This window comes from Myiozetetes cayanensis, unplaced genomic scaffold (assembly GCF_022539395.1).
Source record: "Myiozetetes cayanensis isolate MyiCay16 unplaced genomic scaffold, myiCay2020 scf10, whole genome shotgun sequence".
Taxonomy (NCBI): Eukaryota; Metazoa; Chordata; class Aves; order Passeriformes; family Tyrannidae; genus Myiozetetes; species Myiozetetes cayanensis.
In genome coordinates, this window is record NW_026086605.1 from 14736450 (window position 1) to 14757483 (window position 21034).

Here is a 21034-nt window from a genome sequence, read left to right on the forward strand (position 1 = left end):
TGGCTCTCCCCCTCCCCAAGCCTCTGTAGTCCCAAGTATCCTACATATCATTACAGAATGAGTTGGGTTGGAAGGGACCTTAAAGGTCATCTTCCATGACTGTGTTTGCCAGCTAAGGCTCAGGGGCCAGCAGATGCCAATCTCAACACACTCACTCCTGTCTCTCTCTGCCCAGCACTGCCCAGCTTCTCACCCAGGTCCTTCCGGCGCTTGTATTCATTGATGTTGACATTGATTTCTTTGACTGCAAGGACAGCAGCTGTGAGTGGTGCCTTATCAGGATGAGCCTCGGGAGTGGCACTCAGCAGCTCCATCAGTAGCAGTGGGTACCGCATCACCCTCTGCACTGGCTTGATGAGGAAGGAGCCCAGGTTAATGTAGTTTGTGCAGCCCCTGGGAAGTCAAGACACAGGAGATGTACAAAGTGTCAGTCCAGCTCTGCCACACAAATTCTGCCTCCTCAAACCAAGCCAACCAGAGCCAGAATACACTTTCTAAATCCACCATACTCCCTACGTCACGCCACCCTCGTGTCCAAACTCACCGCATTCCTGAACTCCTGGTGCTGTCAGATCAACTCCAGGTTTCCAGTTCTCTTTCATACCAGGTGATCCTTCCCAGCCAGGATCCTCTCCATCACCACACCCACCATGAAATTCTACATAGACACAACCTCACACTTGCCAGAGCTGTGTCAGACTCTGTCCCACCACCCAACTGTGCTCTGTCACTGCAGGGCTCTCCTGGCTCCTTGGGGCTGAGGGGTCCCAAAACCTGTCTCCTGACCAAAACCTCCCCATGCCTCATCCCCTGTACTCCTACCTGTGTAGCCCACCCGCTGGCTCTGCTGCAATGATACCACACACCCCCCTCTCCTCACAGGCGTGCCCCAAGGCACTGTTAGGGCCCCTCAGCACACACCCAGCCAGTGGCAGCAGATTAGTTACAAAGGAAAGCAAAGCCAAGACAGACAGACAAGCAAGGACTAAGTGGAAGGATGTACTTACCACTCACTGTACAGGTTCCTGCCGGCCCCCAGAGTGCCAAAAAGCAAAGAAAAGCAATGGGTTAATGTGGTGGCAGGTGTGCAGCCCTGTCCCCTCAGAGCAGTTGCCAGCTCCTGGGGCATTAACCTCCACAAGTTGGAGCCATGGCAGTCACTGAGCCAGGCAAAGCGGCTCCTTCCTCACCAGCCATGGTGGGTCAGGATCTGGGGAACAGGAGCCATCAACACAGCACGTGCCACCTTCTCTGCACCTTGGTGGCTTCTATGCAGATTTTAAGGGGGTCTGCAGGTTTTCCAGCACATGTGTATTGGGGCAGGGGGCCATTTGAACCCAGTGCCTGATCAACAATGCAGTGACACAGTCAGACCCAAACTGTCCAAACACTGCTGACAGAGAGGCAGGGATGCTGGACATTGATCCCCCTTAACCCAGCCTGGTGGCTGCAAGACAGAGGCTCCAACCTGAGGCTGTCCAACAGGTCCAGGAGTAGTTTCTGCATCTTCTCATCCTTCTCATAGGTCTCCAGCAGTGCGATGGCCTCGTCATGGTTCTGGCAGTACACCCTGTAGACACTCTCCAGCTCTGCACGCTGTGCCAGGAACACTGGCCCTGCAGACAGCAACAAAGCAGGATTTGTCTCTGGGTCAAAAATGTTGGTGTGCCTCATGGTGAGATGTCCAGTGTTCCCATTCCATACAAACAGGTTAAGAAAACAGGGCTACGAGAGTATGCAGGACACCTCCTCATCACCCACCAGCAATGTAGAGCTCAATCAATCCAGGTCTCCCAGGGGTGAGAAGTGGAGACACTGGTCACTGGTAGCCAAAGAGCAAAGGCACCGGCAGCCCAAAGTCTGAAGGGGCAGCACAGGAGCGAGGAGTGGGGCTCACTTTGGGGCAAGGGGCCACAGGAGGGCTACAGGTACCGTGTTTCTCAGCAGTGACCCATGGGGCAACATCGATCTCCCTGGCCTCACTGCTGGATTAATAAGCAGCAACAGAGACTATCAGGGAGAAAGCCCAGTCCCAGTGATCCTCTCCCACCATTTAAACTGTTATGTCCAACCATTAGCAAAGCTCATCCCAGCCTTCTGACAAAAACTATCAGCAGAATCCATACCAATGGCATCTGAAGCCTCCAAGGTGGACAGCAGCTGCTTGGAGAAGCTAATCACCAAGTGGATGTTTCCAAAAAGGGCCTCAAAGTCTATGTTCTGCATCTAGTGAACAGGAAAAGAGATGTCCTGGATGGGGGAACAAGTCCAAGTCAGACCAAACAGCCCCCTCTTACCCTCCTCCAACTCATCAGTCCTCAGCTTCCCAGCAGGAACCTGCTGCCACCTCCTCCCATCACAGCGACTGCACACACTCCTTTGTCCCCCAGTGCACTGAAACTCTCACTCCTAATGTATCCTACCACAGTGCCCTCCTCTTTCCCAGCAATTCCATCCCTGCCTCTGCTTGCCTTGTTTTTCTCGCTCTCCTCCCAATAATTCTGTCCCCTTGCCAAGACCCCATATTTTAATTCTCCTGACAATGAATTTAACCTACAAATCAAACGAAGAGGAATATTTCCTGCCCCAGGTAATGAATCTGTGATACTTGCTCCTAGGTTTCTTGCTGTCAGCAAGCATGAGAGCTCAGTAGGATCTCAAAACAGACAGGCTATTGCTACAAATGCAAGGAGCTGTGAGAACCATCCTGTTCCCCTCGGCATAGCTTGAATTTCCTTTATGGGTCTCCATGCTGCTTGTTCGCCTCTGAAAACAAAATGGACTCAGTATCCTCACCCCAATCCTCCAGCGCTGCATCACAGTTTGCCTTCCCTCCCAGCTCCTACCTGTGCCTGCTGCAGAGGCACCATGATTTTCTCCACGCACATCTCCAGGTCTCTGATATAGTCCCGCTCTGTCTGGAGCAGTTCCTCGATAACCTTGGACCTCTTCTCCAGCATCCTTTGCTCTGCGCTCTCAGTGGCGGCCGAGGATGTCTCCAGGGATGGTGTCTGGGAGGACAGGAGAGTCATCTCTGCAAGACAGATGAGCAAGATCAGCATGCTCCAACGAAGATGCAAGGACGGGAGACAAATAGCATCTGAACTGTGAACACAAGTAGCCCGTGAGACTGACAAACAGCGGTACCGAGAGACCAAGACTGTCCAGCCACGGGCCTTTCCAGAGCTCCACCCCGGGGCAGCAGGGAGCCCCGGCCTGCTCCACAGCCCACCCTCGCAGCAGGAACACTGCAGTGACCCGGCTTTGCGGGCCGCGGGCAACAATCCTGCTCCAGACGGTCCCCCCTGATGCCGGCCGGGCCCAGACTCTTCTCCCACCCTGTCTCTCTAACTCCGCGGCTTCAGGAAGCTCCGCGGGGCTGAGCAGACACGGAGGGGACCCTGGTTCCCAGGCGGGCAATGGCGGCCGCCCCCCTCTCTCAGGCCGGGAACAGGGTCTCCACTCCGCAGCCCCCAGGCATTTCCATGTGAATGGCCGCACCGGGCCCCGGGCACCCACAATGCTGCTGTCGCCGGCAAAGCCCGGAGCTGGAGCCCGGCCAGGGAGCGGGGCCGGGCCGCCCCCGGCCCTGGGTGCCTGCAAGGCCCAGGGCTGGGCCGCCCTCCTCGGCCCCGTCCACACACCCGCACCGCTTTTCCTCCTGGTTTTCTGTCCCACCTGCGGCTCCAGGCCAGCCCAGCCCCCTCGGTTTTCATTGAGACATTTTATCCCCCCGCAGATTCCTGGGCCCCAGCCGCCCCCTGCCCCACCTGCCTGCTTGTGAAAGCATGTGCCCTCTGGCTGAAAACACAGCTTTCCCACCCCACCTCCCCAGCCTGGGGGAGCCCCTTTCCCGCACCTCCCTGGGACATCCCTCCGGGGCAGGGTCTGGCCCAGGAACGCTGAGGTTTACCCCATTTCACGGCTGCTTTGCAGCACGGAGGCCCCCCGACTCCCTCGCACCAGCCCAGCCTTCCTCAGGTACCCCTTTTAATGTCAATTGCTGATTTGACAAATGCCCGTCCACTCCAGCCGTCTCCCACGCATCCACAGCTGCTCGCTCTCAATGGGATTTTATTAGAGTTGCAGACATGCCCCAGCTCAGACATTTCTAAGAATGTTTTTGCAGGACAGGCACTTTGAGATCTCCCTCTCGGTGACCTCTCTGGTGACAGCCTCAGGCAACTGGGGCTCAGCCTGGGAGAAATCCAGGGACACCCAGCAGGGCTTTGGACTTTATGCTGGTACCAAAGCACCCACTGTGAACAGCCCCAAGAGACCCCCATGCTCCCAGCCACTTCTGCCCAGGTGCTGGGCAGATTGCAGGCAGACTCCAGCCTTGCCCTGTGGAGTGATGGCAGTAACCAGCATGGGAAACTGCTGCCTCAGCCTAAGCATCCTGCCCACTGCTCTGCCAGGCTGGGCTTTTCACACTGAAACGACCTGGGAAAGAAGAGACCCAAACTGAGATGAGACACTGACTCAGCCCATAATTATCTGAAACCATTGCCAGTCCTTCCCATTGCAGAGCAGCATCGACAAACAGAAACCACGAGCATCAGCATCAAACATCAAGTTGTCACAGTTACCTGGGCTGAGGCCAAACTGCTGTGCCTCTCTGCAGAAAGAAGAACATCAAAATCATTCCTCTTTCCAGCCGCAGCAAACGAGAAAACCAGCAGAAAGGCTCAGACCATGCCCTCGATGTAGGAGGGAAGGTACCTGTCTCTACAACCTGCGTCTCTGCTGCCCTGCCTTGAAATGTAGCCTGGGGAGAGACAAAACGGCTAGCTCCACAGAGGAGGATTTAGTGACACAACCAGCACTGCATTTAGAAGGCAGTCAGTGGGAAGAGAAGGTCTCACTGATTCCTACTGGCAAGTATCCTTAAGACTACTCCCACCAGTGCCAAACTGCATAAGGGAAAAGGCTGTTTTCAGCAAAGTCAGTGGCTGTCTCGGCTTGTTTCCACCAATCCCCGATGATAAACTTTATCAACTCAAAAGCAACAGAAATCCACAGGGAGGGCCTGGGAGCAGCTGACGGGTTTAACATTTGCTGTTTGCATTTCCACAGCATCTGCAAAGCCTCAGTGGCAGACCAGGCCCTCTACAAACACTCACAGGGATATCCTGCCGGAGACACAGCACTTGGAGCCTGAACAGGCAGAAAAATCTACAGGAGGGACAACTAAACAGTCAGCAGGTCTCTGCGGCTCAGAGAGTTAAGGAAGTAAAAACAAATGAGTTATTTTAAAGAAGTAAATATATATTTTGAGGAATAGCATTTGTTTTGCAGGAGAGCAAGCTCAAGTGGGAAAAGCCACTTGGAAGAAACAGGAAGGTGTTAATTTGCAATGCAAACAGGTGTGTGAAACCCAGAGGAGGTGGGAGGGTGAGATGATACTACTGCATGGGGTGGGCTGGGAAGAATCTTGAAAATGAGGACCAGCCAGAATAACAGCTGGAAATGACCCATGCAGCAGCATTTGGGAAGATAAATGGAAATGATTACATTTGCCTTGGTCAAAGAATAGGATTTTGTATTTATATGCAGGCAAAATGCCACGATGAAGCTTTCTAAAGGACACCTCAGGAGTTTACCATACCACCAAACAACCCTGCTGTGCTCCCAGCCTTAGCCATAGTAAATTGCAGTCACACCATGTGGCTGGCTCCAGCTCACCAAAACAGAGCTGGGAATGTCCAGCACTGCTGGCAAACACAGCAGCTCCCCACGCTCCACCAAGGGAACCTCAGGCAAGAAAATCTAGGTCAGGCCCTCACAGAAAGCACCCTGCAGCAAGGATTCAGACAACACTCGTGAGATTGCCAGCTCCATGACACCGTTCTTTGGCAAGTCTCAAATCCCTGCCTATGGAAGGGAAATTAAAACCTTCCCTGCACAGATTTTAAACTCACTGTAGTCATCAGCTCAGCTTGGTTGACCTCGCACAATGCTGGGCACTAGTTCTACCCACTTACACTGTATCAGTATTTGCATTATTTTGAAAACTCACACAAATTAATTCTCTTCTGGTCTTCTTGGTCTTTCTGAATATTTCAAGATTAATTCAAAACCAAGGCTACATTGCAGTCAAGTATCTCAGGACTCTTGCAGTTTATTACTAGTCTAGCATCCTCCTTCAGCAATGAACTCAAAAGTCCTGCTTCTTTCCAAACACTGGTAGGTCAAAATTTTCAAATACAGAACTTGTTATAATATTTGGCTCTTCTATCTAACCAACATGTATAACTTAGTATTTGTTTCTGATGCATTTAAAAACTCTCACTTTTTGTATTTCATACCATCTCTATTGATTGTCACCAATTTATTTTTTCCTGTTTGTTACACATTCTTGTATGTCTAATAGTAGCTTTCCCTAAATGAGGCTTATTAAGAATTTAACTAAACCCACTGATTTCACAGGTGTAAAAATTGGTTTTGGTCATCTAGTAAATGTATTTTAAACAGAGGTCTGTTTTACTTCACGGATTTTCTATTTAAATGTTACCTTTCAATTTGAGTCATCATGACCATCACTTCTGAAGGCACTAAGACCACAGATAGAACAGGCTCCCTTAGCCTGCAGGAATGCAACTGGTATTTCTAATGAAGCCACCGAATTCCGATCCAGTGACAAATTCAACTTTACCCATGACACGGTTGCCAAATGGGCATTTAGAAATACATTTCCAAAAGCAATATTCTCAACCATGATTTTCAGAGGCTCGGATTTTGTTCTCTTGTAAGTTTTGCTCTGTGATTTGCCTCTCTAAATTCAAACCTCTTAACAACATCATTTTGTCTATCCCCTTTGGCAAATTTGGCTAGAGCCATCCTTGGCTCTCTGGATTGGTTTGATGGTCTGTGACAGCCTCCCAGGAGCACCTGCTTTTGAGCTTTGCTAGTACGCCTGCAGAACCTTGAGAGATTCAACACCAGCTCACCCTGGAAAGGAGGTGTCAAGCTGGAGCACATTCCCACTTCTGCCCTTCCCGTGGAAGCTGTGATTTACTATCACAATCACACAGCTCATCCTGCCTGTCTGAGAAATGCCACTGTCATCGACTTTCTTCGAATTCTTGATACCTAACCTCCTCGTGGGAGCACACATGCAATTAGAGGTTTTCCCTGCCCCACTACGGAAGCAGAGTTGACCCACAAAGACCAGATCCAATGGGATCCATGTCCACCACGCACAGGCTGCAGGGCTCACCCGAAGGTCTGCATCGCCCCCCAGCTGCTCCTCATCAGGGCTCACCTGCCAGCATCCCCCGTGGCTCGGCGCAGCCTCGCAGGGCGCACACGCTGCTAAGGCGATCTGCACAGTCTGCGGAGGATGTGCCGCCCACTCCCGCTGGGGACAACCCCTCGCACCTGGTCGGTGAGCACGAACCTCCGTGGGAGATGCACCCAGCCCCGAGGCAAGCCCGGCCCCAGGTTCACAGCTCAGCAGAGTCAAGCAGTGAGTCAGGACAAAACAAACCAGCTGCAAATATTTGAAGTATGTGGAGCCCAGGAGGGGAGGAGCCACTGCCGACCATGAGAGGGGAGGCGATGAAACTAGGGCAGGGAATAATTAATCTGAGCAAAAGGCTAAACTCGCTGCCAGAAGCAGGATCTGGCTGGGGTGGAAACTCTTACTCTGGACATTGGTAATATGCCAGTGAGCTGAACAGCAACAGAATGGGGATGCTTTCCCAGGGCCACTGGAATGGGTTGATGTCGGATTTACAGCCTGCTCGGTGGGGATGTTTCTGTGTCAGGTAAGACCACAACCATCACCCCAAACAGCCTGTAGTTGCCCTAAACAGTCCCAATGTATTCAGGGTGAACAGGGGATGATCCCAACTCATGACACAGAAAAAAAGTCAAGTAATATGATGGTGTAAAAAGAGCTAACCTACAACTGATGAAGGGCATCAACAAAAGTGTGAGCAAAAACACTGATGGAAGAAAGAATGAAAGCTGAAAGTTCCCTAAAAGGATGTTTTAAATACATAATCCAAAATCATCAAGAGAACAGTATTGATGAAAAATCTGGCGTGCATCTGTGCTTCAATAAAGGCAGCAAATATAAATTAATGAACATAGAATACCATATAATAGACACTAGACACACCAGGAACTCTGAAGTACAGAAAAATTATAAAAGAAAGATACAAAGAAAAAATCCATGGATGATAGGACTAAGAATTCAGTTTTAATTTTTAAAATGAGGAAATAAAATATTACTTTATAATAGATTTATTTCCATCCAGGACAAAAAAAACCCTTACAATGATGCAATCCCACAAATAAGCAGATATAATAAAAGTTTTTGTAAGCCTGGCAAAAAAGTAGAATTATACAATAAATATTCTGTTTATTTCTTTCTAAAAAGCAAAAAGAAGACCTTGCTAACTGGTACCTTGAAAACTCACTGTCAGTGGAGACTATCCAGAAGAGAGGGCATTTCTAATCAGGTTCTCCAGAGACTGTATTTAGTTAATCCTACAAAAGATTTACAGTAAATGGAAAATCACTGCTGTCATGTAGAGAACTGAGCATCAATTCAACAGGATCACAAATAAAGATGAGGCATGAGTCACTGAGTGATCCAAGGTATCCTGAATAAGATGGAATTATTCAAACCAAGGAAATGCAGACAAATGCATTAATATATTAATGGGGACAAGAAACACAGCCACACACAGGACTGTATTCTGGGGAGTAACTCTTTTGCTTGGCCAGCCAAAACTCAGCAGGAGTTCCCCAAGTGCTACACGGGAACACAGCAAGGTAAATGGTGCGAGCAAGTGCTGACACCCACCCAGAATGCAAAGTTCAAGTCTGAACTGAAAAATGAGTGAGCATCAGGAAGAAAAAACACTGAGAGGTCTTCCTGTGAGTCTTTGACATGAGCATTTTAAGACTCTGATCACTGCAAAGAACTGAAGACTAAGAAATTACTTAATTACAGTACCTGCCTGAGAATATCCATCAACTAAAAAGCTCTAATTTAGCAGAAAAAGGTTGGAGTTCAGAACTGAAATGCAACACATTAGCATGCAAAACCTTTAAGAGTGATGGTGACTAAGCAGCAAAACTATGACAGGTGGGTTCTCCTTCTGTTGATGTGTCAGGCAGACACATCTGAGTCTCATCCCAGAAGATGTGCTCTAACCAAGTAGCTGTCACCAGGTTACACCATAGAGAAATCTGTAAGAAGTGTGATAATCCCACTTGCAGAAAAGATCACCTCTACTGGTCTGGAAGTGTTCAAGGCCAGGCCAGATGGGAACTTGGGCAACATGATCTAGTGGGTGACATCTCTGCCCATGGCAGGGGTGTCGGATCTAGATGATCTTTAAGGTCCATTCCAACCCAAGCCACTCTATGATTCTATGATCTCTTACTGGGGCTTTCAAGTCCTAAATTCTGTTACTCTGTGGGTGGAAGGGGAACCTGTGAGAGAAGCAGACAGCATTAGCAGCACAGACAGAGGGAAACTAGAGCTGACTTCTTCCTGCCAGCTGGGCAGGAGGCTGGCTGCTGCCGAGCACAATGGAGGGTCTTTTGGGGAGGCTCCCAGGTGCTAGTGGGGTCTTACATTGAGGCAGCTGCATCAACAAAGCATTACATGCCAAGGGCTGTTGCTGGGCCAGCACTGTGCCCCAGCAGGGCAGGCGGACAAATGTACAGACAACTGCAGCCAGAAACAGGCCACAGGATGGACATGGAGTATATCAAATACCTGGGGCCCTTTCCCTCCTTTCCTGCTGTGGGATGCTGGTGCTGATGGCGAGGGCATCCTGCTGTGCACCTCTCACAGCCGCTCCCATGTCCCTGAGACTACCACAGTGAGGAAAAATTCAAGAACCCTCAAAAGGGAAGATTTTCACTCAGCATTGCTGAGTCCCTTCAACTCTAGGAGAAGCTGGACAGGCCAGCACTGCTTCAGCCTCCTAAGGCTTTCTGGACTGTTTCCCACCCCACTCCCTGGCCCCTTCTGGCTCCCCTGCTGCCCTTTGGACGTCTTGGCACTGCAAAGCCTCTCCCTTTCCTCACCCTGGGGACACAGCTGAGCAAAGTCCCATCCTAACAGGGCGGCCTGAGAGTGCAGAAATGCAGCCACGGGAACCTGCTTAATCAAAGGCTCAATCTCCAGAGGACAGACTTCATGCTAAGGCAAAGGCAGTTGTAGTGTCCAGCTTTGCCAGCTTTTTGGCCGTTGCATTGTTTTCCTCTGCATTTCAATCCCACTTCACAGAGAGTTCACACACACAGCTACCCGAGACAGACACTGGCAGAAAGGGCACGTAAACAGACCGGCTTTCACACACACAGCTGCTCAACGGGGAGCCCTGTCCATCAAGAAGGGCTCCTTTAGTCCCTCTGCCCAGACCTTAAAACCTTGCTGCCACTTCCCCAACACACACTAATACTCTTGCAAGAACAAGCCAAGCTGCACAAAGCTGTCTACAGCTGACTGTCTCCGCCACAGCATGAATGGAATGATTTTGCCCATGCCAAGACAGCCTGGGCCTTTCACTTTGGTATTTCTCCAGCTCCAGAGTGCTGGTTGATGGGATTGGAGACCTGTGGATGGCTTAGAGACCCAGGACATGGAACTACTGTAACACAGGCAAGGGAACACTGCAGTAGTGAGGGGCTGGCGATGCAGGAGATTCCCAAACGTGACAGCCTCCCAACATGCAGGTACCTCAATCCTGCCCATGTGCATTACACAACTACAAGAACTTGCTCTCCGCTTACGTCTGAATGCTACAACTACTTCCTCTACTTCCTGGTGATCAGCTGCCATACTAACAATCTGGGTCAGGAATCGGTTCCTAAACATAGAATCTGTTCATGATGGGTTATAAAACTAAAACAGGCAGTGGGAATAACCTCAGCACCCCACCCTTTCCTGCATGAAGAACCTTCTCAGGGCCCTGAGAGAGCAGACAAAAGAACAGGGCCAAAAAGTTTTAGGGTGTACCTAAAACCCTGGGAACACAGATGGAGAAGCAAGAGAAAGGACAGCAGCAAGTCTGTGTTACCTGTGCTTCCCTCCCACCTGGGTCTTTGCAAAATCCCCTTGCAGGGCAGATCAGCAACTGTGCAGAGGAGTAATGACCATGATGCTCATCTCAGCAAGTCCCAGGGAGAAGCCTTCCCATGAGAGCCCATTTGTGCTGGCCACTCCCATCTGTGTCAGAGTCCTGGTGCTGCCCCGGTGCCAGGATAGAGCACAGGCACACCCAATGCAATTGCCCACCATTTCCCCAGGTACCTTGCTTTTCCTTCCTGGTCTGCACAAACTCTGAGTGCCGCAGGGCACTGGGAGCCGTCCGCCTGTAGAAGCTGTTTCGCTGCAGCACAGAGCCCACCCTGTTCGTGTCCTCAGCCTCCTGCTCCCAGACCTGGCTCCAGTCTGGCCGGCCCGTGCGTACCCTCGAGCGCTCTGCTCCACTGCTGCTCTTGGCTGGCATCCCAGGCCCTGGGGCTGCTTCTTCCAACTCCCCACAGCCACTGGAGTCAATGTCCCACATCTTGAACTGTGTGTAGCAGGTACCTGACCCCAGGCTCACACTACTGTCTCCTGAGGACTTGCCTACCAAAGCAGGAACTTCACAACCTCTGTCCAGACTGCTGTGGTCTATGACGTGGCCTATGGGCTGTCTGTGCTGTTCAATGTCTTCTTGGTCTACTTGGTCCCCGCTACCTACACACGGCCTTTCCTGCTCTCTATATGCCCCAGAACATCCATCCTCTCTATACCACCTTTCCCCTTCCCTATATACTTGATTGCCTCTGTCCTCTCTATATTGCCGCCTTCTCTCCCTATACTCCCCAGAGTCCCTCTCTTGCCTATACCATCTTTCCTTCTTCCTATAATGTCTTTCATCCTCACTATAGTCCTGATACCACCTTTCCCCCTCCCTACAGCCTTCAGGGCCTCTATCATCTCCATACTGCCTTTCCCCCTCCCTGTACTGCCCAGGTACTCTGTCCTCTCTGCTCCGCCCTTCTCTTATCTCAGAACTGCAGTTTCTGTATTGAATGTCCTCCTTCTCGTACACCCTGTAGTTTCTACCCCCTGTATTCCGGCTTTTGCCTTCCCCAGCACTATCTGCTCTCCTGCAATCCACATACTGCATATCTCCTTTCCAAAAACCTCCAGTGTCTCCAGTCATGCTCCGTTGGTCCGCAGAGAAGCCCTCTCCTCTCCTGTAACTGTCCCAGCCACCATCTGCTCCCTGGCTGCCTGAGTACTGCCTCCTTGTCGCCCTGGGTCTGTCATTGCAGCCAGCCTCCCTGCACAGCACAGCCACCCCAGCTACGTCCTCTCTCCGTACGGCACAACAGTCATCATATTCCCAGCCGAGGAGTCGCCGTTCCCGTCTTGGATCTTCTGTGCAGTGTTTCGTCCCAGGATAAGAGCACATAGTCCTGTGGGGTATGGCGCAGGGGCTGACTCCCCTCACTGTCTGCTCCCTGAGCCCAAGCCCGGGCTGCCGCTGTTTCTCCGCTCTGCTCCAGTGCTCCTGTCCCAAGTGAAATGCAGGTACTGCTTCCTGAAACCAGTCAGCAAGGATAGGAGGAGGCGCAGGCCCAATCGCTGCCAGCCCTGGCCTCCTCCACCTGCTGCCCAAAGTAATCAGTAACCAGCCCCGAGGAGGGAAGCTGAGGCTGGGCAGGCTCTCACCGCCCAAACCGGCTCCGCGGCTTTGCCAAAGCCTCTCCTAAGGCAGCTCAGAGGCAAGGAAGAGGAGGGCAGAGGCCCTGCCCCAGACCAATGTCCTCAGGGAAGGGAAACAGAGCGTGTGTGAGACCGCAGGAAGCCACAAACCAGAGATGGGATACCAGATCTCCTTCCACTGTCTTCACACCCCTGATGGCATGGAGGCTAAACAACTTGGTCTAGAAGAGGCTGGGCTCTGCTGCACACCTTGCAGGGGCAAACTGAGGCCTCCAGGCTGCCCCGGCTCAAACCTGATCCTGAGCTCATCCTTTTCCCAGCCCTCACCCACAGTCACTGGAAGGTCAGGAGACAAGCTGCTCCCTGAAAGACACAGCCCGCGCCAGTAGTGCCTACACAGTGCCGTGCAGCCACAGCTGCGTGGTTCCCAGCTCCAGGGTGAACAGCTGGTCTACCCGCTGACAGGAACAGCCTTCAAGGGAATTACCTGGCTTATGGAGTCCAGTGCCAACACAAAATATAAATTTTCAGGAGGCTACCGAAACACACACTCTAGTAACACCTCTCACTGCAGGGCACAGCATATTCCCAGTTTTCCATACCAACTGCAGAGCTCCTGTAAGAATCCAAGAGACAACCACAACATGCCCTAGACAAAAAGCGTGGGAGTCTGTGGATGTCATCCATGTCTCAGGTTCTTTCACTACTTGTTAGGAATGCACAGCCTATGCTCTCTGCTGGTAGAAGACAAAACCTATGGACTCTCCTACTCCAACTGCAGGAGGGCAAGCGCTAATCCTGCCCAAGCCAGGTGAATCCACAGTGTGCACAAAGACACACCGAAGAAGCAACCTGACAATTTTAAATGTGTTGTAGAAAACCACATACTTTCTATACTTCCTTTGGCTCCCCAAAGGATAGACTAAGGGGCTGGATTCCCTCAAGACTATACCAGCACTGCTTTGGTTGCTGGTCAAAGCTTAGTGAAAGCTTTTCTCCCACCACTGTGCCTCCCTGGTCCCCTAAGGGCGGCAAGGCAGAGGTCACGCCTCAGGCATGGCACAAACCCATTTTGCTGAGCTGATGCAACACCCTGTTACTGATCTGGCCTGCTGCACTAAAGCTGAGCTAGGAAGCCTGAGACATGCTCTCTGGCCACACTCAGATGCCCCAGGAAGGATGTGACAGAGCTTGGGTAGAAAACATCTTTATCACAGGACCAGAGAGGTTATTTACAAATCCTCAGGTCTCTTTGAACTGGTAAAAAATCCTCTAGGACTACTGAGGGGATACTAACTTGAGGATGTCTCAGGATAGTGCATTAGTTCTTGCCTAAAACTTCCAGCTTCAGGAACCAACAGGGCACACGTTCTACAGGATCTGTCCTCTGCCAGGAAGCACTAGGACAGTAAGAGAAGTTTCCCAGCAAGATCCATCCCATGAGAAAAATTCCCTTGAGACTCAGCCTAGAGTTTTCTCTTCCTACCTTCAAGTTATTTCGTCTCGTCTCAAATCCTCTAAGCCTCCTTCCAAGTGTCCCTCTTGCACGCCACTGACGTGGAGGCTGTTTGTCACCCTGTTTTCCTGGTGCACCTGTATCAGTCTTCATTCCCACGTGCTCTGCATCAGACACGACCGTGCAACAAAGTGCCTGGGCTTCCCAGCACTGACAAAGCAGTAGGAGGATGGAGGCAATGAAGTCAGAGTGAGTAATCCCCAGGCAGGAGCTGGCATTTCACTCCACCTCCTGAATGCAGTGCCCACATTTCCTGCACATCGTGGGTTTCAGTAACAGAACTGCGGTGTCAGAGCTCCTGGGAGAAGCTGGGGAAGGGACTGTGGGATAGAAAGTATGTGGTCCCATCTTTATACTTTGTCTACTGTAATACCAAGTGTAACATAATTAACAGCACTGATCTTTACATGGCATCTTCTGATTTCAGAGGCCAAATGTACTGATACAATCATCGCAAATTCCTATTCCCTGACTAATTTTTTTGGGCTGCATGGACAAAAGTCATCTTTCCAGCTAAAGATTTGCCACAATTTAACACTCTTTTTTGCTGTTACTGTGCTGTTACCAACAGCACAGTGTCATTTCCCTGTCCAGGACTCCATGGATGACAGAAGAACAGGGTCAGGCTTTCCTTTTTGCCCACTAATCCATCACACTCCCAGGCCAGGTTCAGTCCTCTACTGTGCATCCCCTGTGATCTGAGTGAAAAGTCCCCACAGGTCTGTATCACCACCAAAGCAGAAATCACAGGAAACCCAGTGCCCTGACAGGCTGATGGCATTCACCACAGACAGCAACTCAAATCTCAACGGCAGGACCACCAGCAAAGCCACTCTGAAGCTGCTGCTCGCTCCCCTACAGCTAAGACGGGATGAGGCAGGGAGGTTGAAACTGCAGCAGCTGTGCTTTTGCTTAATAGCAATGATGTACTGGGAATGGATCAGATGAAGGCTCTGGATGTATGGTGGGGCTGGAAGAGGAGACGGGAGAGTTGAAAGGAAAAGTGGGTGGGGAAAACCAGGGCAAAGGGATGTTCAGAGAAAGACACTGTGATTCTCCAAAGCAAAAACATGATGATTTGTGATGCAACAGTGCTTACAAAATTACCAAGAATTGAAGAAGGGTATAAAAGACTGGTTTCAACTAAACAGCAGGGGCAGCTGTCCCCCAGAAGAACCCCCATCCCGTGCTGCTGTAGACTCACCTCTCAGTTCCTGCAGCTCCATGCTGAGGCTCTCAATGTTGGAGTCACAGAATTCAAGGTTTTCCATGGTCTCTGCTCTCACCAGCTCATCCTGCTGCTCCTCCAGCATCAGGCTTAGCTCAGCACGGGTTTTGCCATAAGCTTCCAGGTCTCGCTCCACCTCTCCAATCCTAGTTAGCAGAATGGAGCAGGGGGAAGCTGATCCTGCCCGTGTCAAGTCCTCACGTCCCTCCTCCACCCGCTGTTCTGGGGTGCTGGGCTGAAGCTGTGCAGGGGCCACATTTTTCCTCTGGCTGCCCGATGGAGGCCGGGGTGCAGGCCGGGAGGGCTTGACCGAGAAGGACAGAGACCTGCCTTTGGGCGTTTGGCCGCCCAGCACGTGCACACGGGTTGTCGAAAGGCTGCTGGGCCGAGGAGGGGGCGGCCTCAGGGCCCTCCTCCTCTCTGTCTGCCTGGAGTGGGGGACAGACACAGGAGACCCACGGACAATGTCCTTCTCAGAGCTGTAGTCCAAGATAGAGAAGTGACGGGAGACCTTGTCCTGCTCAGCACTGGTACTTGACAGACTCTTCTCAAACTGTGCCAGCTGCTCTGTCAGTTTGGAGTCAAGGTCTGTGCAGCTGTCCCCCTGCACTGCAAGTGGGCAGCACTCCCCCCAGCTCCCAGCCCATGTGTCCAGGCCCACCTGGGTAGCTCCTAAGCTGGAGGAACAGGGCTTGGACTTCTCCTGCTGACTGTCCATCCAATTGTCTAGGTCCTGGGTGCTGCTCTGGATCTCCTGGGGCTGGGATGCTGCCCAGCTGTTAGAAGATGAAATCGCCTGGCTCCTGTAAGGATCCTGGGGGAACTGAGAAGCCTGCAAGGGCACAGTGGGACTGTCTCCATCATGCTCAGGCAGAGCGTGACGTTCCGATTTTCCTGGGGAGGCTGAACTGGTCCCCCCAGGTTCCAATTCACCTGCTTGCCCAGGCCTGTTGCCCTGTGGAGGAGGCAGCTGAGCAGAAGGGAAAAGGCCATTGACCGTCTTCGTGCAGGCAGAGGGGAGGGAGTCCACTATGCCTTTGGGATGTAGCCCTTGGTGTCCTGTGCTGGGATAGGCCTGATGCTGTCCTAAGTCAGTTGCAAGAGGACCCTCTGACCTCCCCACCTTATGAGATAAAATGGTGGCAGGCTCAGGGTGTGCAGCCAAGCCCTCTTCCTTTCCCCTGCCATCTTTCCCTAGCAAAGGAACAGCTTCCGAGCCGGTGTTTTCTGGGTCTTGATGGATGGACGATCCACAGCTGTCTCCACCTTGCAGATCCTCAGCACACACCTTTATCCTGCAAGCCTCAGAGGCTTCCAGCCTCACAAATCTGTGTGGAAAGATGCCACGCTTTCCTTTCAGCTCCCCCTCCAGCCAGCCATCCTCCAGAACGCTAACAATCCGAATCCTGTCACCCACATCAAAATCTAGTTCCTTGGACTCCAGGGCTTGGAACTGATAGAGGGCAACACCGTAAGTGCTCCCTGGCTCCTCGTCCTCCATGGGGGGCATCTTCACTGTCCCATTGGTGTCACAAGTCCCAGTGGGCTCTGGATCCACTGAAGTTCCTGGTGCTCGTAGAGGAGTAAGCAGTTCCACAAAACCCTCTGGAAAAATGCCCCTGCAGCCTCTGAGCTCACCTTCAAACCAGCCAGGCTCTGGGACACCAACAATGTTGATTATATCCCCTTCCCTGAAGTCCAGTTCTTCCTCTAGCTGAGCAGACAGGTCCATCAAGGCCCGGGCTTGGCCCAGTGAGTAGGAAGGCACTTCCAGGAGAGCGCTCTGGGACAGCTGACGTCTCCGAACTGAAAGGCACAGCTCCCGCACACATGATGAGGGGAAAAAGCCCTTGGAACCCCAGCTGCTCCGGCCCTGGAGCCAGCTAGAGGCCAGAGACCCCCCCAGGATCACCAGGTCTCCTGCAGAGAATGACAAACACCAGTTCAAAACTGCTCTCGTTATTGCTTCCCACCTCTTATTCTTGCCTTCCTGTGACCCTCCTGGCCATGGGTGAGGTCTGGCACTCTGTGAGAGCACAGCACATGCTGGGGATGCACAGGAGAATGGGATGGGGTAAGGCATGAAGTATCAGCAGCCTCTTGCACACGTATATCTAAGATACACAGTTTTGGCTGCAAAGACATGAAGGTGCATTACAGCTTTGATTTCTCCCCCAAATGCAAGATTTGGGTACTGGAGGTCAGTTAAATTAAAAGGCAGCTGTAAATTTACTATGATACTACTCCAATTTTTTGAGTTTCATGAGTAATGATAGATCATGAGAAACAGGTATCAGAGTGGCAGAGGCCCAGAGGTTCATGGTAGATTTGACAAGAACCATGTCATGACGTATTAGGAAGTCCACCTCTCTCTTCTGTCACTCTAGGCAGGATGCTGTGACTAGATTCATCTGTCTGGAAGGACAGATGAGGCTTATGAGCTGCAAAGCAAAGGAAGGGAATGGAGATTACCTCTCTGCAATGATAAGCTCCCTGGCTCTTGAGATGTGAAGTCATTGGTACAAACAAGAAGTTTTTCTCCCTGCTTCAAAGGAGGAATATCCACAGGTTCAACAAAGCTGCTAGGAAACTGCCCTAAAAGGAGAAGCAGTTGTCAGCAATGAGTCTTTTCTGTAGCCCACCACTACCTCCATCCTCCTTCCAGATTTTGGGATCTATTCATCTCCTGCTAAAGGAAAATACCCAGTTATCCTGGGTGCCTCAATAGCATGGTGGAAGAGGAATGAGTTTGGGAGTCAGGAATTCCTGGGGTTTTAAATGCTTATGAACTAACAGAGAACAAAAAGCTTTGTGCCCTCAGATCACTCCAGGCAACCAACACACTGTTTTCATCACTGGGACTGTGCCATCAGCATGGAGCTTCTGGGAACAGACATACTAGGTTTTCTCTGCTTTTACTGCTTCCTTCCCAACTCAGATCCAGATGAGAATGAAGAGATCCATAGTGCTGGATTGCTGTTTTCTGACTGGGCATATCTACCTGGTGCTCCTGCCTCTATAAGGCTTGGCCCCTGTGCAGCCTCAGCCCAGAAGTCAGGCCACCACACTGAGGATGGCCAAACTGGTGAGTCACAGACTCTGTCACAGCTTCAGCACTGCTGAGACTCCAGGGACCTTCCCCACATTGTCATTCTGTGCACCTATTTCACCGTGGCTCCCATTGCTGGATGCCCAGCTATTCTGAACAGGCCCCAGCCAGCCAGGGCAGAGCACACTTGTTGGCCATCACAGGATACCACTCAGCTACTAATTTCAGTCCTGGAGCACAGGCCATGGCAGAGCCCACTGCAAAGGCCACTAAATTCACTCATTCCTACATAATGTGATGGAGTGTGGGCTAGTAGCACCTCCAGCATTCCCTCTCAATGACCCAGTATTTTCTAATAAAACCTGGAAACACCATATCTTAGACATCCAGAGCTTAACACTAGACTGAGGCAGCTTGATGTCCGCCAGCCTCAGCTGCTCCCTTCACAGTTTTAACCAGTTCTACCTCTTTTTCCATGTCTTAGCTTCCTGCTCTCTGGAAACAACATAATGCTGTTAGAAAGGAAGTCATGGAGTTAGAGTAATTATTCCACACTAATTATTCCAGACTAATGAATACTAAGCACCTTCACAGCTTCTATTCAAAAGTGCTTTTCCAATTCCCTGCAACTTCAGCTTAGAAAGCTGGACAGAAAACTACAACAGCTGTTCCAAGAGAAAGCAGGAATGCAAGTGGGTTTTGAATTAAAGGTCATTAAAAATCATTTGGTTTGACTTCAGCACTTTTTTTTATCTTTGAGCTACAAAACACATCTGTTTACTATTCCTTAATAGCTTCATCTGCTTGAGAACAATCTCACCACTGGGAGACCAAACTGTGGTAAGAAATGGGTAGATGTAATTTTTGCCCAGTGACTTCGGCAGCAGCAGCAGGATCAGGTACATTCATTCAGTGTCACTTCTCAGCAACATGTAGCACAGGAGAGAGAAGTCCTCTCCAACTTTGCTCCTGTCCATAAAAATGGACAGAGCACAGACAGGCTCTCCAAACAGACAGGCTGTTAGGAGAGCCCAGACTGCTGCTACAATAGCAGCTCCATCTCTATACGCAGGGATGAAACCTCAGTCCCATTCTTCTGCTGAAGACAGAGGCAGGCTTATGCTTTGAAGTGGCCTGGTCTTCCTCTCCTTGAGAGCTCACACATTCTCTTAACATCAGTATTAAGATGAGAAAGTGCTGCCTAAACAGACTCTGTTTCACTACGAGAATTTTGCTGCTTCAGAAGTTTCTCACACCCCTCCAAAAGTTTGAGACTTGCACACTACTTCAGGCACACAGATACCGATGGCAGTTTATGCAGGAAAATGCTTTGAAGCGGAAAAGAGGAAGTGGGGCTGAGTCAGAGGGCTTGGGGGGACACATGGACTCTATTGCTGCATCTCCAACTGATCTGACCTGACAAGGTCACTTGGATGTGGATCCATTTCCAGTCTCAGTGCATCTGTTTCCCGTCACTCCTTCCACTGCCACAGCAGGTCAGCACATAAAGTAGCCAGGAAATGGGCTGTCTCACCACAGAGAATGGAACAACCAGTATTGTGAAGCTCTCATCTTCGTAGAACTGACCCTCCACTAATCTCTCTCAAAAAACAACAAACAAGCTGTCTGAATAGCTGAGGCAAAGCTGGCAGGCAACCTGCACCCTAAGTCCCAATCAAAATCCCATGAAAGATTTAGTAAATCAAATCAGGTCCTGCACACTGCTGGCCAGGGGAAGGGGTGTTCATGGAGTGGACATTTAGGTGACACATCTATGGATTCAGGTGCAGATACTTCCAACTCTTACCTGTGACACCTTCCTTCTTGCCAAGGAGCCAGAACTCATCCACCACGGCCAACACCTCAATGACATCTCCCACGAAGAGGGGCAGCTCTTCAGAGACACTGGGACAGAAATCAAAGACTGCCCGTACCACAGAGCCAGCCTCCATTGCACAGGGTCTGAAGGCGGATCAGTGCCTGAGACAGTGAGAAGTTTGTTAGCAGCCAGAAACACATGAAATTATCACATACATGCTCAGAAAGTAAAACCCTTCCTGAGCACAAGACACATGGGAACAGTGTAGGGGGGTCCTGTCCTGAGGTCCCCAACACCCCTCACCATATGCTGCAGGAGCCAAGGGTCTCCAGCAATGCAGCCCCTGTGGTCTAAGCTGCCTTGCCTGGCCCCTTTGGCTATCCCTGTAGGGCCACGTATTTGTGCTGCAAGGAGGGGAGAAGCAGCAAGAAATTTGGAAGTGAATTCCCGTCAGGAAGGAAGCAAGAGGAGGGGAGGAAGCTCAGCATTTCCCCGACATACAGCGCAGGGCTCTGAGCCCGCCAGGGCCGGGTGGGCAGACAGCACCACCCACTTGCACATCCCACCACGTGTGCTCTGGCAGGATGGCACAGGAATCCCCTTCCCCATGCCACTAGTCAGGGCCACAGAAGCTGCATGCTGAAGCAGTGTCACACTTCTTGCCCAGCAAGAGAAGAGGCACAAAATCCACTGAGGCCACTCATGCCACCATCCTCTTCCCCACCAGTGAA

At 51.1% G+C, this 21034-nt stretch overlaps 1 protein-coding gene across 7 annotated transcripts in view; it reads right to left on the bottom strand.

Annotated features, from left to right (window-relative positions):
- The window catches only part of DNMBP (dynamin binding protein), a 33565-nt gene that overhangs the window by 4630 nt on the left and 7901 nt on the right, over positions 1 to 21034 (bottom strand). For 2 of the 7 annotated variants that reach the window (XM_050305225.1, XM_050305224.1), the window contains exons 2-9: positions 20292 to 20464; positions 17908 to 18030; positions 15412 to 17355; positions 2847 to 3034; positions 2127 to 2226; positions 1469 to 1616; positions 1008 to 1025; positions 194 to 393 (exon numbers count right to left, since the gene is read on the bottom strand). In XM_050305225.1, coding sequence (XP_050161182.1) covers positions 194 to 393; positions 1008 to 1025; positions 1469 to 1616; positions 2127 to 2226; positions 2847 to 3034; positions 15412 to 17355; positions 17908 to 18030; positions 20292 to 20436 — 2866 coding nt within the window. In that variant the 5' untranslated portion in view covers positions 20437 to 20464. The other 5 variants (XM_050305230.1, XM_050305229.1, XM_050305231.1 and 2 more) reach the window with 5 other exon arrangements.